Genomic DNA, 27,556 nt, shown 5'->3' with positions numbered 1-27,556 from the left:
GCTCACTAAAGTGTTGATGACCTGATTTCTGATGAGGAAGACGATGGAATCTTCACCATAATGTTATTTAACAGGAAGTGGGGAAAGCCAGATGATGAGTCAGCAGGTTTTAGGAAAGCTCAGTTTTTATTTCACTGGAATAAATAAAAAAAATGTATCCAAACTTTTCTGTTCTTAGGAAACAAAACAATTAAAATCTTGTTTCTGTAAGAAAATTAAGGAAAAAACTAATTCAGTTCTCTGCAATCATGTGTAGTAAAATCTGAGTCACAGGGACGAGGCAGAACATTATGACCAGTGGAGATGCAGTGAGAGCGATGGCCAAAGGCTCTTAAAGGTACAGTCTGCAGAACATCAAGATGTCTACACAGAAAAACATTAAAATTATATTTCTACTAAAATGTCCAGACATGGCTATAACGCTGGTCATAATGTTCTGCCTGATCAGCACAAACCATCAGTGAGGTTTATTATTTCAGGAGTCATAAAATAAACATCAGAACCAGACGGAACCGGCTCGATGGTGCCAACAGGAAGAATTGGATCAGAACCCGTCCAAGTCCAGAACCAGCTTCCTGTCGCTTCTCCTTCCTGGAAGGAAACCCAGAACCGCTCCCAGGTTCTGGTTCTGGTGCTCAGGAGTCCAGCAGGCTGGAGAACCAGCTGTGGTCCAGTTTCCTGACCCGCCTCAGCTCCCTGACCTGGGCTCTGCTCAGAACCGGGTCGGTGCTGTCCATCTCCAGCAGCCCCCTCTCTGGCCGTGTTGCTCTGGTTTCCATTTCCTGATCTGAATCTTCCTCCTCCTCCTCCTCCTCCGGGTCGTTGGGCGTTTCTCCCGCTGAGGTTTCGTTTTCCCTGGAGGAACGGTGGAGATGTTAGCATGACTCGGCAGAAAAACAACCCAGACTGCCGAGTCACAGCAGATCGTGCTGCAGCAGCTCTTTGTGCCGAGTCATGCTGAACTTTCTGTTGGCTGTTTGGACCGGTTCTTCCAGAAGGTTCCGGACCCAAACGCTTCGTCAGCAGATCCTGGATCACTTTTAGTCTCACCGTTTCAGATAAATGTAACAAACTGCAGTAATTTTCCCTTCAGGCTGTTTGTTCCTGTTTCTGTAACTGAATCTATGGTTCAGATCCCCGAATGTGATCTGAACCAACACGCTGTGAGAAACCATTAATCCCAGTCACAATTTTTACCATTTAATAATTTCTAAATGTTTAAATTGTAATCAGTTCTGGTTCTGACCTGGTTTCCGTGGCGACGCCGAGCAGAGCCTCCATGAAGACGGAGCAAAGCGCGGCGGCGGCGGGCAGGACGTGAGCCGGACTCTGCAGCAGCTGCAACAACAACGAGACGTCAGTCAACCTGCTCCTACTTCCTGTTTCCTACTTCCTACTTCCTGTTTCCTCCAGCAGAAGGAAGTCGGACCTCTCTGACAGCAGCAGAACCTCCAGGCGGCACCGGGCGGTCGGCGGGCGGTCTGACCGCCGGATCCTCCACCGCTGCTTGGTGGTGGGGTCGGCGTTTCCCCAGCAACAGCTGGAAGGGCGTCATGGCAACGCTGTCGTCAACCACGAGCTGCGAAGGAGGAGAAAAGACGGGGATGCAAATGCTGTGAGAACAGAACCGGGTCGGACATCTGGGGCGACACAAACAGCCTCATTACTCAGGACGGTTCCCATCAAACATGGAGATGAAGACGCTTTGCAGACAAACTGGTTTGTTTGTTTGTTTGTTTGTTTTTACATTAAAATGCAATTAAAATGTTTTATTGAGTTTTACCAAGAGAAATATCTGAACAACGTCCAGAATTTAAGAATCATCTTAAACGGATCACACCATCGTCGTTCCGTCAGCATGAAGCTGCAGAACTCACTGGAAAATTAACGTTTTCTTTTTCTACGTCTGTTTAATATTTTTGGCTCATTTCCTAAAGTACGGTGGCTGACAGGTTCAAACGGCAGCAAACACAGGAATGAGTGTTAACTTTAAAAAACAGAAAAAGATGCAGCAGAAAATATTGAAAACACAGGAAATAAAAGCAAAATACCAAAACAACAGGAAGTATAAAACTCTGAAGTGGCTCCAGAAAACGTTGGTCCTCCAGACCAGCAGGGGGAGTCGACCAGCAGATCATCTGGGACCAGAACCTCAGGAAAGACGGGACGACCAGCAGAAAGAAAAGCTGCGCAATACTTCAAGTCTTTCCTAACCTTATACAGCAGCAGCATGTTTACGTCAGGTTTACTGACTCCAGACTCCCTCTAGTGGTCTGGAGGACTAACGGACTGTGGCAGGAGTTTGCAACATTTTGTACTTGCTGTTTTGCTTCCATTTCCTGTGATTGCAGCATTATTCTGACGCATTTGTTTTTTTGATTGTGTTCCTATCTACCATAAAGTTGCACAAATTTGAATTATTAAAATAATTTTACCAAATGGAATGTCCTTCCATGTTAGCCGCCATGTTGGAAAACGTTAGGTGGGTCTAAGCATCAGGAAATGAAGGAGAGTTTGTGGAACATCAAACTTTGTGTCTCTTAGATGGATTTTAGTTCTGAATACTGGATGTAAACTGGGATCAATGGGGTGAAATTTACTGCTTTTACATTAAAAGATCAACATCCTGTGAGCGCCTCCTGGTGGTCAGATAATTACAACTCAATAACTGGACAGGATCAGTACGTGTGAAGTATGATGTAAAGAGTAGATAGCACTGGGAATTGTAAAGCTAATTGAGTCAAAGTTAGCAATAAAGGCTACGTATATGCTATCATTTCTAGAGTTAACATGGAGATTAAAGGTCATGCTCTCCATTTTCCAGGCAGATAGAGCAGGTATCTGCTCACCTGTTTGCTTGCAGTCATCAGCCGTTCCTCCTCTGCTCTGGTGCTGAAGGTCAGCAGGTCCTGTACAGGAGAGACAGCATGATAAAACCTGCTGGAGTTTAGGATAAAACCTGCTGGAGTTTAGGATAAAACCTGCTGGAGTTTAGGATAAAACCTGCTGGAGTTTAGGATAAAACCTGCTGGAGTTTAGGATAAAACCTGCTGGAGTTTAGATAAAACCTGCTGGAGTTTAGATAAAACCTGCTGGAGTTTAGGATAAAACCTGCTGGAGTTTAGGATAAAACCTGCTGGAGTTTAGATAAAACCTGCTGGAGTTTAGGATAAAACCTGCTGGAGTTTAGGATAAAACCTGCTGGAGTTTAGGATAAAACCTGCTGGAGTTTAGATAAAACCTGCTGGAGTTTAGATAAAACCTGCTGGAGTTTAGGATAAAACCTGCTGGAGTTTAGCATAAAACCTGCTGGAGTTTAGGATAAAACCTGCTGGAGTTTAGATAAAACCTGCTGGAGTTTAGGATAAAACCTGCTGGAGTTTAGGATAAAACCTGCTGGAGTTTAGATAAAACCTGCTGGAGTTTAGGATAAAACCTGCTGGAGTTTAGGATAAAACCTGCTGGAGTTTAGATAAAACCTGCTGGAGTTTAGATAAAACCTGCTGGAGTTTAGATAAAACCTGCTGGAGTTTAGATAAAACCTGCTGGAGTTTAGGATAAAACCTGCTGGAGTTTAGGATAAAACCTGCTGGAGTTTAGATAAAACCTGCTGGAGTTTAGGATAAAACCTGCTGGAGTTTAGGATAAAACCTGCTGGAGTTTAGGATAAAACCTGCTGGAGTTTAGGATAAAACCTGCTGGAGTTTAGGATAAAACCTGCTGGAGTTTAGATAAAACCTGCTGGAGTTTAGGATAAAACCTGCTGGAGTTTAGGATAAAACCTGCTGGAGTTTAGGATAAAACCTGCTGGAGTTTAGATAAAACCTGCTGGAGTTTAGATAAAACCTGCTGGAGTTTAGATAAAACCTGCTGGAGTTTAGGATAAAACCTGCTGGAGTTTAGATAAAACCTGCTGGAGTTTAGGATAAAACCTGCTGGAGTTTAGGATAAAACCTGCTGGAGTTTAGATAAAACCTGCTGGAGTTTAGGATAAAACCTGCTGGAGTTTAGGATAAAACCTGCTGGAGTTTAGATAAAACCTGCTGGAGTTTAGATAAAACCTGCTGGAGTTTAGGATAAAACCTGCTGGAGTTTAGATAAAACCTGCTGGAGTTTAGATAAAACCTGCTGGAGTTTAGATAAAACCTGCTGGAGTTTAGGATAAAACCTGCTGGAGTTTAGATAAAACCTGCTGGAGTTTAGATAAAACCTGCTGGAGTTTAGGATAAAACCTGCTGGAGTTTAGATAAAACCTGCTGGAGTTTAGATAAAACCTGCTGGAGTTTAGATAAAACCTGCTGGAGTTTAGATAAAACCTGCTGGAGTTTAGATAAAACCTGCTGGAGTTTAGATAAAACCTGCTGGAGTTTAGGATAAAACCTGCTGGAGTTTAGATAAAACCTGCTGGAGTTTAGATAAAACCTGCTGGAGTTTAGGATAAAACCTGCTGGAGTTTAGATAAAACCTGCTGGAGTTTAGATAAACCTGCTGGAGTTTAGATAAAACCTGCTGGAGTTTAGATAAAACCTGCTGGAGTTTAGATAAAACCTGCTGGAGTTTAGATAAAACCTGCTGGAGTTTAGATAAAACCTGCTGGAGTTTAGGATAAAACCTGCTGGAGTTTAGGATAAAACCTGCTGGAGTTTAGATAAAACCTGCTGGAGTTTAGGATAAAACCTGCTGGAGTTTAGGATAAAACCTGCTGGAGTTTAGATAAAACCTGCTGGAGTTTAGGATAAAACCTGCTGGAGTTTAGATAAAACCTGCTGGAGTTTAGATAAAACCTGCTGGAGTTTAGATAAAACCTGCTGGAGTTTAGGATAAAACCTGCTGGAGTTTAGGATAAAACCTGCTGGAGTTTAGATAAAACCTGCTGGAGTTTAGGATAAAACCTGCTGGAGTTTAGATAAAACCTGCTGGAGTTTAGATAAAACCTGCTGGAGTTTAGATAAAACCTGCTGGAGTTTAGGATAAAACCTGCTGGAGTTTAGGATAAAACCTGCTGGAGTTTAGATAAAACCTGCTGGAGTTTAGATAAAACCTGCTGGAGTTTAGGATAAAACCTGCTGGAGTTTAGGATAAAACCTGCTGGAGTTTAGATAAAACCTGCTGGAGTTTAGGATAAAACCTGCTGGAGTTTAGATAAAACCTGCTGGAGTTTAGATAAAACCTGCTGGAGTTTAGATAAAATCTGCTGGAGTTTAGATAAAACCTGCTGGAGTTTAGATAAAACCTGCTGGAGTTTAGATAAAACCTGCTGGAGTTTAGATAAAACCTGCTGGAGTTTAGATAAAACCTGCTGGAGTTTAGATAAAACCTGCTGGAGTTTAGATAAAACCTGCTGGAGTTTAGATAAAACCTGCTGGAGTTTAGATAAAACCTGCTGGAGTTTAGGATAAAACCTGCTGGAGTTTAGATAAAACCTGCTGGAGTTTAGATAAAACCTGCTGGAGTTTAGATAAAACCTGCTGGAGTTTAGGATAAAACCTGCTGGAGTTTAGGATAAAACCTGCTGGAGTTTAGATAAAACCTGCTGGAGTTTAGATAAAACCTGCTGGAGTTTAGATAAAACCTGCTGGAGTTTAGATAAAACCTGCTGGAGTTTAGATAAAACCTGCTGGAGTTTAGGATAAAACCTGCTGGAGTTTAGATAAAACCTGCTGGAGTTTAGATAAAACCTGCTGGAGTTTAGGATAAAACCTGCTGGAGTTTAGGATAAAACCTGCTGGAGTTTAGATAAAACCTGCTGGAGTTTAGGATAAAACCTGCTGGAGTTTAGATAAAACCTGCTGGAGTTTAGATAAAACCTGCTGGAGTTTAGGATAAAACCTGCTGGAGTTTAGGATAAAACCTGCTGGAGTTTAGATAAAACCTGCTGGAGTTTAGGATAAAACCTGCTGGAGTTTAGGATAAAACCTGCTGGAGTTTAGGATAAAACCTGCTGGAGTTTAGGATAAAACCTGCTGGAGTTTAGATAAAACCTGCTGGAGTTTAGATAAAACCTGCTGGAGTTTAGGATAAAACCTGCTGGAGTTTAGGATAAAACCTGCTGGAGTTTAGATAAAACCTGCTGGAGTTTAGGATAAAACCTGCTGGAGTTTAGGATAAAACCTGCTGGAGTTTAGGATAAAACCTGCTGGAGTTTAGATAAAACCTGCTGGAGTTTAGATAAAACCTGCTGGAGTTTAGGATAAAACCTGCTGGAGTTTAGGATAAAACCTGCTGGAGTTTAGATAAAACCTGCTGGAGTTTAGGATAAAACCTGCTGGAGTTTAGGATAAAACCTGCTGGAGTTTAGATAAAACCTGCTGGAGTTTAGATAAAACCTGCTGGAGTTTAGATAAAACCTGCTGGAGTTTAGATAAAACCTGCTGGAGTTTAGGATAAAACCTGCTGGAGTTTAGGATAAAACCTGCTGGAGTTTAGATAAAACCTGCTGGAGTTTAGGATAAAACCTGCTGGAGTTTAGGATAAAACCTGCTGGAGTTTAGGATAAAACCTGCTGGAGTTTAGGATAAAACCTGCTGGAGTTTAGGATAAAACCTGCTGGAGTTTAGATAAAACCTGCTGGAGTTTAGGATAAAACCTGCTGGAGTTTAGGATAAAACCTGCTGGAGTTTAGGATAAAACCTGCTGGAGTTTAGATAAAACCTGCTGGAGTTTAGATAAAACCTGCTGGAGTTTAGATAAAACCTGCTGGAGTTTAGGATAAAACCTGCTGGAGTTTAGATAAAACCTGCTGGAGTTTAGGATAAAACCTGCTGGAGTTTAGGATAAAACCTGCTGGAGTTTAGATAAAACCTGCTGGAGTTTAGGATAAAACCTGCTGGAGTTTAGGATAAAACCTGCTGGAGTTTAGATAAAACCTGCTGGAGTTTAGATAAAACCTGCTGGAGTTTAGGATAAAACCTGCTGGAGTTTAGATAAAACCTGCTGGAGTTTAGATAAAACCTGCTGGAGTTTAGATAAAACCTGCTGGAGTTTAGGATAAAACCTGCTGGAGTTTAGATAAAACCTGCTGGAGTTTAGGATAAAACCTGCTGGAGTTTAGATAAAACCTGCTGGAGTTTAGGATAAAACCTGCTGGAGTTTAGATAAAACCTGCTGGAGTTTAGATAAAACCTGCTGGAGTTTAGATAAAACCTGCTGGAGTTTAGATAAAACCTGCTGGAGTTTAGATAAAACCTGCTGGAGTTTAGATAAAACCTGCTGGAGTTTAGATAAAACCTGCTGGAGTTTAGGATAAAACCTGCTGGAGTTTAGATAAAACCTGCTGGAGTTTAGATAAAACCTGCTGGAGTTTAGATAAAACCTGCTGGAGTTTAGATAAAACCTGCTGGAGTTTAGATAAAACCTGCTGGAGTTTAGGATAAAACCTGCTGGAGTTTAGATAAAACCTGCTGGAGTTTAGATAAAACCTGCTGGAGTTTAGGATAAAACCTGCTGGAGTTTAGGATAAAACCTGCTGGAGTTTAGATAAAACCTGCTGGAGTTTAGATAAAACCTGCTGGAGTTTAGATAAAACCTGCTGGAGTTTAGATAAAACCTGCTGGAGTTTAGGATAAAACCTGCTGGAGTTTAGGATAAAACCTGCTGGAGTTTAGGATAAAACCTGCTGGAGTTTAGATAAAACCTGCTGGAGTTTAGATAAAACCTGCTGGAGTTTAGATAAAACCTGCTGGAGTTTAGGATAAAACCTGCTGGAGTTTAGGATAAAACCTGCTGGAGTTTAGATAAAACCTGCTGGAGTTTAGGATAAAACCTGCTGGAGTTTAGGATAAAACCTGCTGGAGTTTAGATAAAACCTGCTGGAGTTTAGATAAAACCTGCTGGAGTTTAGGATAAAACCTGCTGGAGTTTAGGATAAAACCTGCTGGAGTTTAGATAAAACCTGCTGGAGTTTAGATAAAACCTGCTGGAGTTTAGGATAAAACCTGCTGGAGTTTAGGATAAAACCTGCTGGAGTTTAGATAAAACCTGCTGGAGTTTAGATAAAACCTGCTGGAGTTTAGGATAAAACCTGCTGGAGTTTAGGATAAAACCTGCTGGAGTTTAGGATAAAACCTGCTGGAGTTTAGGATAAAACCTGCTGGAGTTTAGATAAAACCTGCTGGAGTTTAGATAAAACCTGCTGGAGTTTAGATAAAACCTGCTGGAGTTTAGGATAAAACCTGCTGGAGTTTAGGATAAAACCTGCTGGAGTTTAGATAAAACCTGCTGGAGTTTAGGATAAAACCTGCTGGAGTTTAGATAAAACCTGCTGGAGTTTAGATAAAACCTGCTGGAGTTTAGGATAAAACCTGCTGGAGTTTAGGATAAAACCTGCTGGAGTTTAGATAAAACCTGCTGGAGTTTAGATAAAACCTGCTGGAGTTTAGGATAAAACCTGCTGGAGTTTAGGATAAAACCTGCTGGAGTTTAGATAAAACCTGCTGGAGTTTAGATAAAACCTGCTGGAGTTTAGGATAAAACCTGCTGGAGTTTAGGATAAAACCTGCTGGAGTTTAGATAAAACCTGCTGGAGTTTAGATAAAACCTGCTGGAGTTTAGATAAAACCTGCTGGAGTTTAGATAAAACCTGCTGGAGTTTAGATAAAACCTGCTGGAGTTTAGGATAAAACCTGCTGGAGTTTAGATAAAACCTGCTGGAGTTTAGATAAAACCTGCTGGAGTTTAGGATAAAACCTGCTGGAGTTTAGATAAAACCTGCTGGAGTTTAGGATAAAACCTGCTGGAGTTTAGATAAAACCTGCTGGAGTTTAGATAAAACCTGCTGGAGTTTAGATAAAACCTGCTGGAGTTTAGATAAAACCTGCTGGAGTTTAGATAAAACCTGCTGGAGTTTAGATAAAACCTGCTGGAGTTTAGGATAAAACCTGCTGGAGTTTAGATAAAACCTGCTGGAGTTTAGATAAAACCTGCTGGAGTTTAGATAAAACCTGCTGGAGTTTAGATAAAACCTGCTGGAGTTTAGATAAAACCTGCTGGAGTTTAGATAAAACCTGCTGGAGTTTAGATAAAACCTGCTGGAGTTTAGGATAAAACCTGCTGGAGTTTAGATAAAACCTGCTGGAGTTTAGGATAAAACCTGCTGGAGTTTAGGATAAAACCTGCTGGAGTTTAGATAAAACCTGCTGGAGTTTAGGATAAAACCTGCTGGAGTTTAGATAAAACCTGCTGGAGTTTAGATAAAACCTGCTGGAGTTTAGATAAAACCTGCTGGAGTTTAGATACAACCTGCTGGAGTTTAGGATAAAACCTGCTGGAGTTTAGATAAAACCTGCTGGAGTTTAGATAAAACCTGCTGGAGTTTAGGATAAAACCTGCTGGAGTTTAGATAAAACCTGCTGGAGTTTAGGATAAAACCTGCTGGAGTTTAGGATAAAACCTGCTGGAGTTTAGATAAAACCTGCTGGAGTTTAGGATAAAACCTGCTGGAGTTTAGATAAAACCTGCTGGAGTTTAGATAAAACCTGCTGGAGTTTAGATAAAACCTGCTGGAGTTTAGATAAAACCTGCTGGAGTTTAGATAAAACCTGCTGGAGTTTAGATAAAACCTGCTGGAGTTTAGATAAAACCTGCTGGAGTTTAGATAAAACCTGCTGGAGTTTAGGATAAAACCTGCTGGAGTTTAGGATAAAACCTGCTGGAGTTTAGGATAAAACCTGCTGGAGTTTAGGATAAAACCTGCTGGAGTTTAGGATAAAACCTGCTGGAGTTTAGGATAAAACCTGCTGGAGTTTAGGATAAAACCTGCTGGAGTTTAGATAAAACCTGCTGGAGTTTAGATAAAACCTGCTGGAGTTTAGATAAAACCTGCTGGAGTTTAGATAAAACCTGCTGGAGTTTAGATAAAACCTGCTGGAGTTTAGATAAAACCTGCTGGAGTTTAGATAAAACCTGCTGGAGTTTAGATAAAACCTGCTGGAGTTTAGATAAAACCTGCTGGAGTTTAGATAAAACCTGCTGGGGGTTTATTCTAAGCCTCAGCAGGTTTTTATTCTCAGAAAGATGGAACGGTTTTCTTGGAAGCGGCCAGGCGTCAGAGTGGGACCTCTCTCCCAGAGCGTGAGCTGGCTGCTGATTGGCCGATATTTGGCCCATTTGTTTACCATGAGCGGCGTCAGGAAGTAGAGCTGTGAGCGGTTCAGCCACCGGCTGCTCTCCTCGCAGCTCTCCAGCGCCACCTCCCTTGGGGCGAAGACGGCGCGGCTCACCCGCCCCGAGCACACGGCCTTCTGGGAAAACAGCGGCCGCGGCTCACTGGGCTTGAAGACAAAAACTGGAAAACAGAGGAGAGGTGTAACTATGGTGATGAAACCGGCTCTCCTGCAGCCTCCTCCCTCAGAGTTGGAGCTAAAACTAGCGCTGAGGTTTGATATTTGATTTATTTTCCTCTGGTTTTCTGCACCAAAAGGTCCAAACATCTCAGCTGCAGCGAAGCCAATAACAGATTTTACTGGAGGATAGAAATTATTATGACAAACAATAATATTGTTGTTTGGAGACTATTTTTCAGTAATATAATAATAAGATAATAATCCACGTTCACCCACCAATAAACTTTCATTTTGTAAAGAACATTTAAAACATAAAATTAAATATCCAGATCAGGGCTGGTCCAAACCTTTCTGGGGCCCTCAGCAGATTTTTATTTGGGGCCCCTGTACCAACATGATGCTTCTTCATTACTAAGCTAACTAGCATTAGCATGATTGTCTTACTATGGCTGTTTTAACATTACAGGAGTAACTAAAACATATGATTTAGATTTTGGAATACAGAATGACATTTAAACATGTCTTATTATTTTAAAGTAACATCAGCTGATAAAAACTAAATTTACAGTAAACAAGTTTGATATCTTATATTTCCTAACAGCCATTAACTGATTAATCAATATTTGTGTAGCATTATTTGTGGTCCTCTACCAGGCCTTTGGTAGAGGACCCCTATATATATATATATATATATATATATAAACAATCTAAAAACAATAAATAAAACAGAAATAAAACTGGAACATGACAGAAACCATAAATAAATTGGATTATGAAACTTCCATAAACAAAATTTCTCTTCAAGAATTTTTATTTATGGTTTCTGTAAACCATATCATTAATATTTTAATATTCTCATTAAAATATTAATGAGAACAGACATGATTGATCTAATTTTAACTGATCATGTGATTGATTGATTGCTGATTCCAACAGGCTTAGCTGCAGTTAGCATAAAGTGCATAAAGTGAAGCAGCAGCCATCAGTTCTCCTGTATCTCTGGTTAAATAAAGCCGAGCGCTGGTCTGGACGTACGGTCTGTGTTTCCATCCTGGTGGCAGAAGGCGGCCATGTTGTCAGACAGCGGATCTGCCAGCAGCAGGCTCACCTCCATGGACGTGCTCCACTCCACTGCAGGACAAACAGGAAACAGGAAGCAGGTTCAGTTCAAACAGCTTGGTAACCTGACTGCCTGATAGTTAACTAGCTAGTTGACTAATGCTAGCAATGTTGGCGCTAGCATTAGCTAACCCTCGAAGATCAGCTTCTTTGTTATTGTAATACTGCAGTTTTCCTGCTGAAGCTGAATGTGAATAAATGAGCGTTTGCTTCTTGTCTTTATTCTGAGCCGTGTGGAGATAGGAGATGTGTGTTAGCATGTTGTGCACATGGTGGCGCTGTGGAGGCTTACAGGAGCAGGTGAGGAGGTTCCAGCAGCACAGCTGGTTGCTGCTGGTTGTTCCCAGGAGAAACTTGGAGCAGCTCAGCCGGCCGAAGCAGAGATCCCTGATGGAGGAAGAAGCGTCACTCACACATCTGGACACATCATCTGCTCTTTAAAACGACAAAATCCACTTTGTAACTCATCTTACTGTGAACCTGGAGTCTCTGCGTTTCTCCTGCTGCTGAGTACAGGTGCAGGTTTTTCAACCCTTTCAGTTTTCTCTATGTTCATTTGAACTGTTACATCACAGTATTTGCAGCAGAACTGCCATCAAGGTCATAAACTTCCAGCTATTTTTAGTCCTAGTTCAAGTCCAAGGACACCAAAGCTACAAGTCAAAATGTTTGGTTGTTTGTTGTATTAGCCCACTCAAGTCACGACACCGCGGACGTCCAGGCTGCTGTTCTGCTAGCAGTAGCACTGTGCTAATGCTAGCGTTGCATGCTAGCGTGTTTTGAATATTATTAGGACATCAACAGTTTGTTGTTTCTGCCATTTTTATCTTGGGACTCCATGATCTAAACGGATTCAGCGATGAAGCCTTGTGTTCATTCATGTGTCTCCAACACGTTCGTCTGAATGAACTGTTCTTCACGGGGCCTGGCGTACCTCATTTGCATTTAAAGAGACGGTATCAAAACAAGTTGCTGCCAAACACAGCTCAGGTCAGAGGTCAAAGAGGAGCCTGAGGCACTACAATAACCAGGAATTCAGACCCAAACATCCAGCTCAGCTTTAACTAGACCACAACTGGAGGATTTAAACGTGAAATGATTTAAAAATCCTTCAAGCCATGAGACCACCAACTGTTTCTGTTTATTATTGGCCGGTTCTGATCTCATTCTGAGGATTTTTATGGAAAACCTCAGAACAGAGGTGAGAGCCTCAGTTTCCATGTTTTCCTCTGGTCCGGCAGCCATCGACTAGATCAGCGTCTGGTTTAAAGAGGGCTGACCTCTATAGGCAGCCGTTATATAAGAGAGGCACCTCACAGCTGTAACAACAGCTGGAAATGAGCTTCTTCCTGCTTCAAACATCTCATTTTAACTCTGGGGAGAGTTTGAGCCGACCCGCCTGGTTCTTTCAAACCCGACCCGCCTGGTTCGCCTGGTTCTTTCAAACCCGACCCGCCTGGTTCTTTCAAACCCGACCCGCCTGGTTCTTTCAAACCCGACCCGCCTGGTTCTTTCAAACCCGACCCGCCTGGTTCTTTCAAACCCGACCTGCCTGGTTCTTACAAACCCAAACATTTCCTCCGATCAGCTTCAATCTGAGCGCTGCAGCTCACCGCTCCCAAAAGAAAAAGAGTTGCTCGGTTTATTCTGTGGCTGAATGTGGATTATTTCATAATGAGCCGAGCAGAACTGGGCGGCACGGTTCTGGTGTCCTCTATGACCCGGAGCTCCATGTGAGCCCAGGAACAGCTGCCAACATTACAGCAGAAACTGCAGCCAGTTCCTGCTGGGTCTAAAAAACATCCAGAAATAAAAGAAAACCTCCCAGTTTAGAGCCTGCAGGTGATTTTCATAAAGGAGATTTATAGATTTCAGGTCTAAAAAGGTCAGGAGGAGATTGAAGTTCATGACCAACATGTTCTGATCCGGTGCAGACGACCTGACAGACATTAATACAGCAAATTAAATTCAGATCAGACATGAGGAAGCTCTCTGCTAATCATTATTACAGGTCCGATCCAGAGGAAGAGGGTTAGGGTAGGACTGCAGCAGCGTGTTCATGATGCTATGAACACCTGCTAGCTGCAGCAGCACTGCTGCTGTTCTGACCTGATTACAGCTAGCTAGCAGGTGTTCACGATGCTAGCAGGTGTTCACGATGCTAGCAGGTGTTCACGATGCTAGCAGGTGTTCACGATGCTAGCAGGTGTTCATGATGCTATGAACACCTGGTAGCTGCAGCAGCGCTGCTGTTCTGACCTGATTACAGCTAGCTAGCAGGTGTTCACGATGGTAGCAGGTGTTCATGATGCTAGCAGGTGTTCATGATGCTATGAACACCTGGTAGCTGCAGCAGCGCTGCTGTTCTGACCTGATTACAGCTAGCTAGCAGGTGTTCACGATGCTAGCAGGTGTCCACGATGCTAGCAGGTGTCCACGATGCTAGCAGGTGTCCACGATGCTAGCAGGTGTCCACGATGCTAGCAGGTGTTCACGATGCTAGCAGGTGTCCACGATGCTAGCAGGTGTCCACGATGCTAGCAGGTGTCCACGATGCTAGCAGGTGTTCATGATGCTAGCAGGTGTCCACGATGCTAGCAGGTGTTCACGATGCCAGCAGGTGTTCATGATGCTGTGAACACCTGCTAAAATGTTTAACATGCCATCATGTTAAACATTTTGTTCCTGATCAATGAAAACAGTATTAAAATCTGGGATATTTTACTGTACAAAACAATCCCTAAAGATAACAGTTTGGGACCAACAACAAACTGGCTCATGATTTCAGGTCATTACTAAATAATCTGTTAAAAACTGCAAACAGTGATTAATTAATTGAAAAACAAGACACTAAAAACATCAAAAAGGTTTGGCTTCATAAAGAATCCTTAGTGAACACAGATTTTCTCCCTTAATTGAGTATAAATGTTTTTCTATCCTCTGGCGCCCCTAGTGGTTAAATATGTCACAGCTACAAAAGGAATTGCCCAAAATGTGTAAAACAGTGGTCCCCAACCCCCGGTCCGTGGACCAATTGGTACCTTGCCACGCAAGAAATAATTAAATATTTCCGTTTTATGTATTATTTGAGTCTGGAGGTCTTTTATTTTGAAAATCCTTTAACCGGATTCTCTCAGTTAAATGCGCGCCAACACTGAGCCACAAGCAGCAATATGAGTAAGAAACAGATCAGATGTCTTTGGAAAGTTTCTTTGCAAAGGGGAAAAGGCCCAGAGAAGAGACAGGAGGATGGATTTCGTTCGTTTTTGTGGCGTGTCTGTATCTTATTTTGAAGGGCTATATAAACGTTACCATAGCGACCAGAGTCAGAGCTTTGGGCAGTGGTCGAGAGCAGATGAGTAGAGCTTGTGAGTCTTAAGTCTGGTTTAGACGGCAAGATTTAAGGATTGTCGGCCGATCCTCCAAACCTCTGTGACCACAGAGCTGATAAAAGTCCAACAGGTTCGATTGGTTCGTGTTCAGCCTCAAGGCAGGAGCAACACGAACCGATTCCAGTCACGAACATCCCGATTCCAGAAGAAAATCCACAAAACCCCCAACATAGCAAACGGTAATTTAGAATAACCAAACACGGATGACGATGGAGAAGCAATATCAGGATGTGGAGACATTTTAAGAGATAAAAGAAACAAAAAGAAAAAGCGGTGGATAAAAGACGACGGGAGCAGCAGCTCCATCTGCTGCACTATGATTTGGAGGTGACTGTGTTTTTTCATAGTTAACCTTTTTAACTGAATAAACATAAACATATATAATAATGACGTTTACATAAAATAATAAACATTTCCACATATCATATCCGATATCCACCGGACTCTCAGCTGCACCGATATGTCAGCTGTTTGGGATTCCCCTCTGTTCTGACGTCACCGCGCTTTCTGATTGGCTACCTGTCACATTCAGCAGGTTGTATTCTCTTCCCAGTCAGGGAAAACCCCACAGGCTGCGATAAAAGGGCCAAGACAACCCAAATTGGTCATATTCAGGATTTAGCGGGAACACCAACATGCAGAAGCCTTATCCGGGGCCATTTACAGCCCTCTGGATGATTTTGTTTGGCCCTTCTGTCCACATTTGAAGAATGGAGAGAATTCATTCTTCAAATGATTAATTTGAGATTTTTACAGACAGATAAAATCTTGTCAAACATTTATTTAAGTATTAAGGTTCCTGTTTTACCTGATGATGCCCGGCGGCTGCGACAGCGTGAGCAGCAGCTCCCAGGAGGCGGGGCTCCAGACGGTAACCACTTCCTGGAAGCTGACAGCCAGCAGCGAGCCGTCGGCGGAGAAACAGCAGCGCTGCGGCGTCAGGCCGTGATAGGCCGACACAAAGTCACATGTCCAGGAAGGACCGCCGTCTGCAGACAGGACAGTCGGATTGTTACCAACTAAAGTTTGACGATTCCAGATTAACGGCGAAATTAACAAATTAATTAATCTGACAACTAACAGATGAATTAAGATTTTTATTATTATAAAATAAGTTTTTATTATTATTGTCTTTTGCTCCATTTGATTGTTTTGACATTTTTCATTTTGGAAGAAACTAAAGGAAAAAAAAAGAAACCATGAAAAGAAATGAAGAAAGACAAAGTTTCAGATTTTCGTCGTCCCTCCATAGAGTCGTGACGTTGGGGTCAAAGGTTAATCTTGGTATGGAAACCAGCAGGCCTCAGATTAAAGACAGATTATTGTCAGTCTGGACCCGGCCCGGCCAGATTCTCACCGTCCGGGTGGGCTGGCGCCGCTAGCCTCCAGGCTTTGAAGAGTCCGTCTCGGCCGCAGGAGACCAGCAGGGAGGTCTGGCCACGGGCCGCCGGGTCAAAGGTCACGGCCGTAATCCGGACCTCGTGGGGCGTCGAGACGGTGGTGTTCAGAACGAAGCTGGAGCGAAAACAGAGAGACGTCAGAAGTTCTGGAGGTTCCGGACACCCGGTGAGGAAGACCTCGGTACCTCTGGCTCGGCTCATCGAACGCCCACAGCTTCAGATTAAGCTCCGCCTCCGCCGTTTCCTGCTTCCGCTCCTCCACCGTGGCCAACCATGCGCCGGCGCCATCCAGCGTCGCCATGACAACCTGGAACTGGTCCAGACCCTCCTGGTGAATGAACTCCTGCTGCACCACGTCCAGCTGGGGGGATTATTTCATCACAGATTATAATCCACCAGATCAAGCCCTCATATCTCTAAATTATAAACTCAGGTCTCCAGATTAAACCTTCAGGTCTCCAGATTAAACCGTCAGGTCTCCAGATTAAACCGTCAGGTCTCCAGATTAAACCGTCAGGTCTCCAGATTAAACCGTCAGGTCTCCAGATTAAACCGTCAGGTCTCCAGATTAAACAGTCAGGTCTCCAGATTAAACCGTCAGGTCTCCAGATTAAACCGTCAGGTCTCCAGATTAAACCGTCAGGTCTCCAGATTAAACAGTCAGGTCTCCAGATTAAACCGTCAGGTCTCCAGATTAAACAGTCAGGTCTCCAGATTAAACCGTCAGGTCTCCAGATTAAACCGTCAGGTCTCCAGATTAAACCGTCAGGTCTCCAGATTAAACCGCCAGGTCTCCAGATTAAACCCAGATTAAGCGTTTGGCTCCAGTCTCACGTTGAACAGCAGTCTGTCTCTCTGGAGGGAGTAGAACTGCAGGTGACCCGGTTTCCCATTCAGAACCAGAGCTTTGCTGCGCGGGTCGACCATCAGGTCCGTCTGGACGGCTTCGCCTGCAGAGACGCATGGAAACAACGGCGTTGCTACGGCAACCAGATCAGGAGACGAGGTGAATTAAAACATCTCCGCTTTATTCCAACCAATCAGGCTGAGCATCTCTCAGACGATAAAAGTTTTTAAAATGAGAATAAAATGATCAGAATCTGAGCTGACCTTTGACCAGACCCTGAATGATGGACGACACTTTCACACAACTCTGGATGAGCACGATTTCTAGACAGGAAACAGAAAAATGTCACAACAACGAAACGCCGCAGCAGATCAATAAAGACACAATCCGAAAGTACACCAAGAAAGTACACCCTCCAATTTCACTAAGAAAGTACACCCTGCTTCACTTCCTGGGTTTCTGAAAGGAGAATAAAACTTCTGGGACAAAAGTCCTCTGGACAGATGAGACAAATACAGACAGCAGGATGACCAACCTGGCCAGAACCGATCCGATCAGAACTCACCGGCTCTTAGCAGATATTGATAAAACTTACGAAAAACTCGGATTCAAAGCTATATTGGCAAATGTAGGTTAAAGCAGATTTTCTGTTTTATTGATAAAATTATTTCATTTCTAAATAACTGAGGAACAGGAAGCTGCAGAGTTTAACTTAAAAATATTTTCGGGGGCGCTAGTGAGCACCGTATGGAGTAGACGTGTTCTTTCCTGGCTCCTCACCACTTAAAAGTAATTTCTTATTCACATTGATATTTCACCCATATTTCGGTGTCCCCGTGCTCTGACTGCTCTGACATCGAGGATGGCTGAACCCACGGCGGATAAAGGAAAGAAGCAAGATAAGGCTTCGGAAGAGACGACTGGGCAGCACGTGCTGGAGCTACGCGAGCGACAACCGCACCAGAAGCTGAGCCAGCATGTGAGCCGGATCCTCTGCCATCCTTGCTGCAATAAATAATATGAGCAAGACAATGAATGATAGATTTAACCATCTTGAAGCAGCACTAGCTTCAACCCAGGCGTCTTTATTAAACCTCGTCGACCGGATTAAAGAGGTGGAAGAAGCTACATCCAATCACGAGGGCCGCCTTTCCAAACTGGAGGAGACCAGGATGCAGGTGGAGAACGAAGCTCTATGCGTGAAAATGGTCGATTTTGAGGCCCGTTCCAGGCGGCAGAATATTAAAATCATCGGGTTGCCGGAAAAGATCGAGGGTGGATCTCCAAGAGAGTTTCTGACGAAGTTCATTCCAGAACTGCTTGGTGCGGATCATTTTCACACACAGCTGGAGGTGGACCGGGCGCATCGGCTGGGAACCAGGCTGCCTGGCGACAACGCGCGGCCGCCAGCAATGATAGCACGGATTCACTACTTCCATGTGAAGGAGACGATTCTACGACTGGCCCGTCAGCAGTTCCCCCTCCGTCACAAGGATAAGCCGATCTACATCTTCCCTGACTACCCGGCGGAGGTGATGAGGCAGCGGCAGGCTTTCGACGGTGTAAAGAAGCGGCTGCAGGATGCTGGAGCGGTGCGGTGTCCTGTATCCGCTCGTCACCATCGGCTCTACGGATAAGACCTTCTCCTCTCCGCGGGATGCAGAGGTCTTTGCAGAAACTTTACAGAGTCACTGAGCGTCTGGAAGTTAGAGACACTGTGGTATGTGCTTCTTGCTTAGGGTCACTGGGGACCAGAATGACTTTTATAACAGCTTGATGTTTGTACCATAATCTAAGTTTGTAAAGTTTGAGTGGGTGAGGGAGCCTTTTTGTGGAGTTGGTTCTGTATTTGTATGGCCCATGCGGCCCGGCTTCCTCTATCTGGTTATGTGGGGCTTTTACTCTCACTTTGTTTGGGAAAGGGGGGTGGGGGGTGGGGGGTCAGGCTAACACATGAGTGCACCGAAGCCATTCTGTTAAAAAGTCTCTGTGTATCATAACATCATTGCAAGGCGGTGGCATAACTCTTACCAGCTGGAATGTTAAGGGTTTGGGGCATGTCTTAAAAAGGGCTAAAGTATTTTCTCATTTAAAGAGCTTATCAGCGGACATTATATACCTTCTAGAAACACACATTAGACCAGGCAGGGAGGGGTTACTGAGATGCAGCTGGACCAACCAAGTTTTTCAGTCCACCTTTTCAGGTAAAGCTCGTGGGGTGGCACATTTCTACTGTGACTGACCCAAATGGCAGATTTATATTGGTAACGGCTATTTATATTCCTTTCATGTCACGCTTCTTAATGTATATGGTCCTAATTTTCATGACCCAGGCTTCTTCAGAAAAATATTTAATTTGGTTGCAGACCTGGCTGATACACATCTAGTTTTGGGAGGGGATTTTAACTGCGTGCTTGACGCCCACCTGGACAGGTCAGCTCGAACGAGACAGCCACCCTCCTCTGTGGTTTTGAACACCCTCATGACCTCAACAAATCTGGTCGATGTTTGGAGACTGCAGCATCCGGTGGAGAGGGACTATTCCTTTTTTTCAAATGTGCATAAGTCCTATTCAAGAATAGATTATTTTCTATTGGATTCTAAATTAATACCTAATGTGATATCCTCCAAATATCATACGCCTTTAATCTCGGACGTCTCTCCAGTTTCACTGACTCTCAATCTTAACCATAAGAAACAATATTTCTGGCGTTTCCACCAATCCCTGCTATCAGAGGAGACATTCTGTAAATTCCTAGGTGATAAAATTTCTGAATTTCTAGACACTAACGATACAAAAGATGTTACAGATTCTACTTTATGGGAAACTTTTAAAGTTGTGATCAGGGGTCATATCTCTTTTGAAAAGTTCCTGAAAAACAAAAGCCGGAAACGCCTCTCAGACACTGAGACTGAATTAGCATGCTGAGAATCTAACTACAAGTCCTCGTCCAATCCTTCGATTTTACAAAACATTCTTGTTTTAAAGTATGAATATAACAGTATTCTGTCCAGGCAGGTGCTTGATCAGATGTTTAAAATTAATCAGAAACACTTTGAGCTGAGTGATAAGCCCCATAAACTGTTGGCTCGTCAGCTGCGGGGCTTGCAGGCCAACAGGGCAATACATAAAATTAAGTCCAAGGCAGGAAAAATTATAACTGAACCAAGAAACATAAATGACTCATTTAAGGAATATTATGAGCAACTATACATGTCTAAAGCAAAAGGAAATACCTCAAACTGGCTTAAAGATCTAAATCTCCCAAAGATGAGTGAAGCCTCAACGCAGACATCACTGTGGACGAGATTGTTGATGTAATCAATCATTTCCCAGTGCCAAAGCCCAGAAGATCGCTCCTCTCCTCCAGAGGATGTTCGTTCACGTCTTGACTCAGGAAAATTTCCCCCCACTATGTATGAAGCTAATATCACATTACTACATAAAGAAGGCAGGGAGGAGACGGAGCTCTCATCATATCGTCCCATTTCATTATTGAATTCTGACATTAAAATATTCGCTAAAGTACTGGCAAATAGGCTAAATAAACATCTCTCTTCTATTGTTCATCCGGACCAAACGGGCTTTGTCCCCAACAGGTTTTCATTTTTTAATATCAGACGGTTAATGAACATCATGCATCATAAATTTGACAGTAAGTTTAAGGGAGCTGTTCTTTGCCTGGATGCTGAAAAGGCATTTGACCAACTGGAGTGGCCTTACATTCTGGCTGTACTTCAGGAATTTGGGTTTGGTAGTAAATTTGTGTCGTGGATTAAAACAATGTTTGCTCAACCTTCTGCCTCTGTCCTCACAAACCAGGACAAGTCAGAGCCCTTTCTGCTGCATCGGGGAACCCGTCTGCTTTTTGTGGTTGCCATGGAGCCCCTTGCCATTAGTGTTAGAAAACACTCCCTAATCAAACCAATTCAATTGGGAAACATTGACCATCACATTTCATTATATGCTGATGATGTTGTTTTTGTATCACAGCCTGAGAAGTCAGTGCCAATTCTCCTAAACCTTATTCAGTCATTTGGCGAGATTTCAGGTTATACCATTAACTGGCAGAAGAGTGAATTTATGTCATTAGGTTCAAGACTTCTGAATTCTTAGATAACCTTTTATTTAAGATGACTGACTAACTGAAATATCTTGGAGTTATTCTGCCTAAAGACCCAAACAAATTTTCAAATTGAACTTTTTAGAAAAAGTGGATAATCTTAGGAAAGATGTTGATAAATGGAGAACACTCCCACTCTCAGTGATGGGCCGCATTAATGCTATTAAGATGGTGTCCTTGCCTAAATTTTTATATCTTTTCCAGGGTCTGCCTATTTTTTTAACAAAGGCCTTTTTTAAATCGTTGGACTCAATAATTTTGCCTTTTTTCTGGGGCTTTAAAGCTCATAGAATATCAAAAACTCATTTACATAAACCAAGAGAGATGGGGGGGTTAGGACTACCCTGCTTCCAGCACCATTATTGGGCAGTGAATGCAAGAAAACAAATTAAGGTATACTGTAACCCACCAGAGACCTCAGTTCATGCCCCAATTTACCGTAACCATGCTTTTCCCCCATCGCTATCGGAAATATCATTTAAAAATTGGAGACTAAAAGGCCTAATTACGCTGAAAAATTTGTTTATTAACAAAAAGTTTGCTTCATTTGCAATGCTGAAGAGCTGTTTCTCTCTTCCGGATGCAGATTTCTTCAGATATCTGCAAATTAGAAATTATTTTCGAATTAACATCCCAAATTTTGTATCTCTTCCGGAAGAAAATAAGATATGCAAAATGCTGTTGGGCTCTCCAGAATCAAAAATAATAATTTCAAGCTTTGTTGACATCTTTGCAGAGCAAATTAATTTCACCACAAACTCCTTGAGGGCTGCGTGGGAGGAGGAGCTGGGTTTGCAGACTGGGAGTGAGGTCTGGGAGGATCCGGTCATGTTCCATCAATGTAAGGCACCAGTTAATTCAGTTCAAGGTGTTTCATAGACTCCATTATTCTAAAATGAAATTGCACAGAATATTCCCCTCAATATCTTCAAAATGTGATAAATGTAAGTCCGCTGGTGGCTCCCTGGCGCATCTGTGCTGGTCATGCCCCAAACTCCCCCAATATTGGTGTGACATTTTTAACTTGTTTTCCGAAGTGTATGGATGCACGTTGGTTCCAGATGCCCAGATTGCATTGTTTGGATATTCTCCTTCACTTCGGAGCCGCAGCATTTCTATGCAAACGACTGTGATGTATGGAATGGTAACGGCGAAGAAAGTAATATTAAGGTTGTGGAAAACTGACAAGATTCCTCAGTTTAAAATGTGGTTAAGTGATTTCACTGAGATTCTTCATTTGGAGAAACTGCGGATTGATGTTTTGGGCTCCACTAATAAGTTCTGTAGTATCTGGCAGCCGTTTTTGGACCATCTTTCTCAGTCTAAGACCGACCCCGACGCTCGCTCAGCCTCTTACTATGCTAAAGTGTAAATGGTAACCAGTGCAGTGTAACCAGTTATTTAGATAACTGCCTTGACTTGTTCTTATTTTATTTTACTTTTAGTTGCTGAATGTTTTTATTTGCATTGTTGTATTGGTAAGAGTATATTTTTCTTATTCAGTAATTTGTTAAATACGCATATGCTTCATACTCTTGTGTATGATTTATGTATGCTGTATTTTGAAAACTCTATATATATATTAAAAAAATATATTTTCATGTATTTGTTCAGACTGTTTGTTATAAGACAGATAATTTGTGAAAAAGTCTGTCTGTTCCCAGTGATAACTATAAACAACCAACCAGAGCCAGGAGGCGGGGCTTAGCGCTGTCAATCAACCTCATGTACTTTCTGCTAAATGTGTTGATAGTGGAGAAACTACTCACTACTCTGTGAACCCACAGAGGGTGTACTTTCTTTTTGCTAAGAGTGTTTTCTGTTAGTTACTGTTGTCGCTGTGGGAGGTGCAGAACAACGCCCCATCTGGTGACACGGCGATGTGAGTGATGGCGGCGCCGAGGCGCGGCAGGAAGTCCTGCTGGCTCTCCTGCTGGTACCGCCACTGGACCAGAACCGACTCCACGCCGCCGCTCAACAGGTTGGAGCCTGGTGGGAACAACGGCAACACAGAGGGTCAAAAATCACCAGAAGGTCGCGCTGAAGCGGAGGGAGGGACGCGCTGGAGGGAGGGACGCGCTGGAGGGAGGGACGCGCTGCTGCGGAGGGAGGGGCGCGCTGGAGGGAGGGGCGCGCTGGAGGGAGGGGCGCGCTGGAGGGAGGGGCGCGCTGGAGGGAGGGGCGCGCTGCTGCGGAGGGAGGGGCGCGCTGGAGGGAGGGGCGCGCTGGAGGGAGGGGCGCGCTGGAGGGAGGGGCGCGCTGCTGCGGAGGGAGGGACGCGCTGGAGGGAGGGGCGCGCTGGAGGGAGGGGCGCGCTGGAGGGAGGGGCGCGCTGCTGCGGAGGGAGGGACGCGCTGGAGGGAGGGGCGCGCTGGAGGGAGGGAGGGACGCGCTGCTGCGGAGGGAGGGACGCGCTGCTGCGGAGGGAGGGACGCGCTGCTGCGGAGGGAGGGACGCGCTGCTGCGGAGGGAGGGACGCGCTGGAGGGAGGGGCGCGCTGGAGGGAGGGACGCGCTGGAGGGAGGGGCGCGCTGGAGGGAGGGGCGCGCTGGAGGGAGGGGCGCGCTGGAGGGAGGGGCGCGCTGCTGCGGAGGGAGGGACGCGCTGCTGCGGAGGGAGGGACGCGCTGCTGCGGAGGGAGGGACGCGCTGGAGGGAGGGGCGCGCTGGAGGGAGGGACGCGCTGGAGGGAGGGGCGCGCTGCTGCGGAGGGAGGGGCGCGCTGGAGGGAGGGGCGCGCTGCTGCGGAGGGAGGGGCGCGCTGGAGGGAGGGGCGCGCTGGAGGGAGGGGCGCGCTGGAGGGAGGGGCGCGCTGGAGGGAGGGGCGCGCTGGAGGGAGGGACGCGCTGGAGGGAGGGGCGCGCTGGAGGGAGGGGCGCGCTGGAGGGAGGGGCGCGCTGCTGCGGAGGGAGGGACGCGCTGGAGGGAGGGGCGCGCTGGAGGGAGGGACGCGCTGGAGGGAGGGACGCGCTGGAGGGAGGGACGCGCTGGAGGGAGGGGCGCGCTGGAGGGAGGGACGCGCTGGAGGGAGGGGCGCGCTGGAGGGAGGGGCGCGCTGGAGGGAGGGACGCGCTGGAGGGAGGGGCGCGCTGGAGGGAGGGACGCGCTGGAGGGAGGGGCGCGCTGGAGGGAGGGAGGGACGCGCTGGAGGGAGGGAGGGACGCGCTGGAGGGAGGGGCGCGCTGGAGGGAGGGGCGCGCTGGAGGGAGGGAGGGACGCGCTGCTGCGGAGGGAGGGACGCGCTGGAGGGAGGGGCGCGCTGGAGGGAGGGACGCGCTGCTGCGGAGGGAGGGACGCGCTGCGGCGGCGTTACCTTCAGGAGTGAAGCACAGCGCGCGCACGGCGCTGTGGTGCCAGTGCAGGGTGCGGTAGGTGTACTCCCTCTTCTGGTCGAAGTTTCTCCTGAAAGGTCGCAGAGGTCAGAGTTCACCAGGAGCGGGAAGTTCAACCCAGACCAGCAGGGCTCACCAGAGTCGGATCTTTCCGTCTTCGTGTCCCGTGGCGATGCAGTCGTCCGTCGGGTGGCAGGCGACGCAGGTGAACGTGTTGCTGCGGCCGCTGCAGCTGTTTTCCTTCAGAGAGAATCTGGAAGCAGCAGAAAAATTATCCAAAAAAACAATTTATCATAAAAAATCATCAGCTATCGTTATCATTTATCATTAATTATTGTAAAAAAATTATAATTTATCATTATCATTTATTGAGAAAAGTTTAGTCATGTTACAAAATTTGCTTTATATTCTCGATAAACTTAATGTTTTTTACAAACAGACAAAAATGTTTATATTAACTTGGCTGCCTGGCTTTTTCAAAAATAAAATATATCAAACAATTAACCAGACAGTCGAACCGACCTGAAGGACTTCTGCTTCTTGAAGAAGAAGATCTGCAGCTGAACGCCGTTCGTCGAGGCCACGTACTCTCCCTGTGGGGAGACGGCAACCAATCAGAGAGCAGAACAGGGCTGGGGGCGAGAGAGAGACACAGAGAGAGAGACGCACCGCTCTGCCGAAGGCGACGGTCGCCGGGTTGGCGCTGACATCAGAGAGCACGGCGGAGAGGTCAGAGGTCTCCACCAACTGGCCGGCGGTCTGAGGGAGATGAACGGCCAGGAGCTGCAGAGAATCTGCAACCAGAGACAGAGATGAGATTTTATTTACAAATTTAGATAATATTTATTCAGTAATTCTGTTTTTATATACATAAAATGGCTGAAGATTCAGTTAAAAACGCTGTTTCTGTTTCCATATTTATCTGAATATAAACTAACAGATTCCTTCATGTCAACATTTCATTACGTTTCATGCTTGTCCACCAGGCGGCGCTACGTCCTCCATGTTCAAAATGTCATAAAGTTTCATATTTTTAAACGGCTGTTTGAAGTGTTTAACATGTCCATTCTGATTATTTAATTACATAAATTTTAACACAATCATTTTTTCTTTTACATACAAACGTTGCAGTTGGAACCTTTATGTTCACTCGTTTCCAGTGCATCCATAAATCTGATGCACAGCTACATCCGCTAACAGAAGCGATGACGCTGCTTCATTTCTGCTTCTAAACAATCTGATTGGACGCTGAAAAAGACCATCGGTGTGTTCAAGATGTGCTAAAAAGAGTTTACCTAGCAGAGAAGCCAAGGTAGCCTAAAATAGCACCTCAATGCTGACATGCAGCAGTTAATGCTAATGTTAGCATCCACACTCCATATTTCTTAAGAAGCTTCATGAATGATCTTGTGCTGAAGAACCTGGATAAGAGATTAAAAGCTAGGAATATCTTTGTTGTAAGATGTCTACCATGGTCTTAACTTTACGTCTTAATGCAATAAAAAAACAAAAAAAGCTGAAAAATATTCAGATGGAAGTGTGACAAAGAAAGTTTTAGACCAAAACTTCTCGTTCGGCTGGAAGGAACTCAAACCTACCCAAAGTTTTGTATCCTTTCGTTGGCGTGGCGATGAAGATGACGCCATCATGGCTGGCTGAGGCGTAGATGGAGCAGATGGGATACCCGATGACGTACGTCTGAAACAGGAAACAGGAAGAGAAGCTCTGTTAGAAACAGCCTGGTCCAGGTGGAACCAGCTCAGACAGGAAGTTAAAACCTGAAGGTTTAATCAACCTGAATGAACCTTCGGATGATGGAGGAGAAGGTTTTACCTTAATGAGGATCCCATCGGTGAAGTCCCAGAGCCTCACGGTGCCATCTGCTGAGCAGGAGTAAGCCTGCAGGTTTAACCACAGAATTCATTTCTAATAAAGCATCAAACATTCAATCAGTTCAGAAAGGTAAGCTTTAGAGATCCAGAACACCCAGGAGTTTATTTCAGTTTGCTTGTTTTTGAACTAAGTTACTGAAATTAATTCATTTTTCATGAGATTCTAATTCATTGAGATGTATCTGGATTTCAATACAAAACACGTCTGACCTGCTGCTTTCACATCATCAGACACATTCACAGGTCAAAGGTTAGAAAACAAGATTATATATCAAATATGATTTTATATGAGTCACTCAGAATATATTTAAATCATAATAATCAGAGATTTGTGGTTTTCTTGCTCTGGTTTATGGCATGGAAACTGATTTGATTTTTACTTTTGCACTGAGAAAAGAAACTACATCCTTCTTTTATTTTACTTTTCTTCCTGAATGTTTTCATTCCTCAGGTGACTAGCATGGCTTCAACAGCAGATGGATTACTGAGGGGTTCAATGAAGTGAAGTCAGGTTATCTGCAGCTTTTCTCTCCCATCAGCCGTGGCTAACACAACAACACAAAGAGTTCAGCACATCTGGATGTTTACCTGCAGATGGTTGGAAGGTCTGAGCAGCACACCGGTCACCAGGTCCGTGTGGCCCCGCAGCTCCTGGACACACTCCTCAGTGACGGTACTGAACACCTTCACGTTGTGTCCCGAGGCGCAGAGAAGGAACCTGCGGACACAAAACATCATCTTTCGGCTTTAATGGCAGGTTTTATAGTCATAATTGTAGTAACTCGGAATTCAGGCAGGTTTTATGGACAAAGTTTCGTAGTAATGTAGATTTTATAGTCATGATTTTAGAGTAACGCATAATTCTGGCAAGTTTTATTTACATAATTTCACTGTGAAATTGCATTCAGGTAAGTTTTTGAATTAATAGCACCATACAGGCAGAAGCGCAGAATGTAGCATTAGCTGCTAACGCTTAGACATCCGCTTTCCCGTTAACACCAACTAAATATCTGACATTAGCTTTATAAACCGGACTAAAATAAGTCACTAACCTGGAGTCGGAGCTTATAGCCGGCTCCCTGAAGGTTATATTACTGCCACCTTGGTGAACCACGCGGATTTCAGCCTGTTCAACCATGTTTTCATACCGGCTGACGTTATATCCGCCCGG

The 27,556-nt window shown here is 44.5% G+C and overlaps 1 protein-coding gene across 1 annotated transcript; it reads right to left on the bottom strand.

Moving 5' to 3' along the window:
- Positions 1-107: 107 nt before the first annotated feature.
- Positions 108-27,556, bottom strand: wdr75 (WD repeat domain 75). Its single transcript, XM_015003151.2, has 21 exons — positions 27,438-27,556; positions 26,974-27,103; positions 26,327-26,392; positions 26,092-26,191; positions 25,163-25,287; positions 25,016-25,086; positions 24,630-24,746; positions 24,475-24,563; positions 22,993-23,151; positions 17,302-17,361; positions 17,026-17,141; positions 16,377-16,552; positions 16,149-16,306; positions 15,600-15,780; positions 11,692-11,786; positions 11,316-11,411; positions 10,113-10,282; positions 2,850-2,909; positions 1,430-1,579; positions 1,247-1,338; positions 108-855 (listed from the first exon to the last, which is right to left on the bottom strand). Exons 1-21 carry the CDS (start codon positions 27,521-27,523, stop codon positions 636-638), a joined length of 2,517 nt encoding a protein of 838 aa, XP_014858637.2. The 5' UTR covers positions 27,524-27,556; the 3' UTR covers positions 108-635.

Source organism: Poecilia mexicana, unplaced genomic scaffold, assembly GCF_051168715.1.
Source record: "Poecilia mexicana isolate PSO_F unplaced genomic scaffold, ASM5116871v1 scaffold_2, whole genome shotgun sequence".
Taxonomy (NCBI): Eukaryota; Metazoa; Chordata; class Actinopteri; order Cyprinodontiformes; family Poeciliidae; genus Poecilia; species Poecilia mexicana.
Note: the sequence above shows the minus strand (reverse complement) of the source record. Positions and strands in the feature narration are given on the sequence as shown.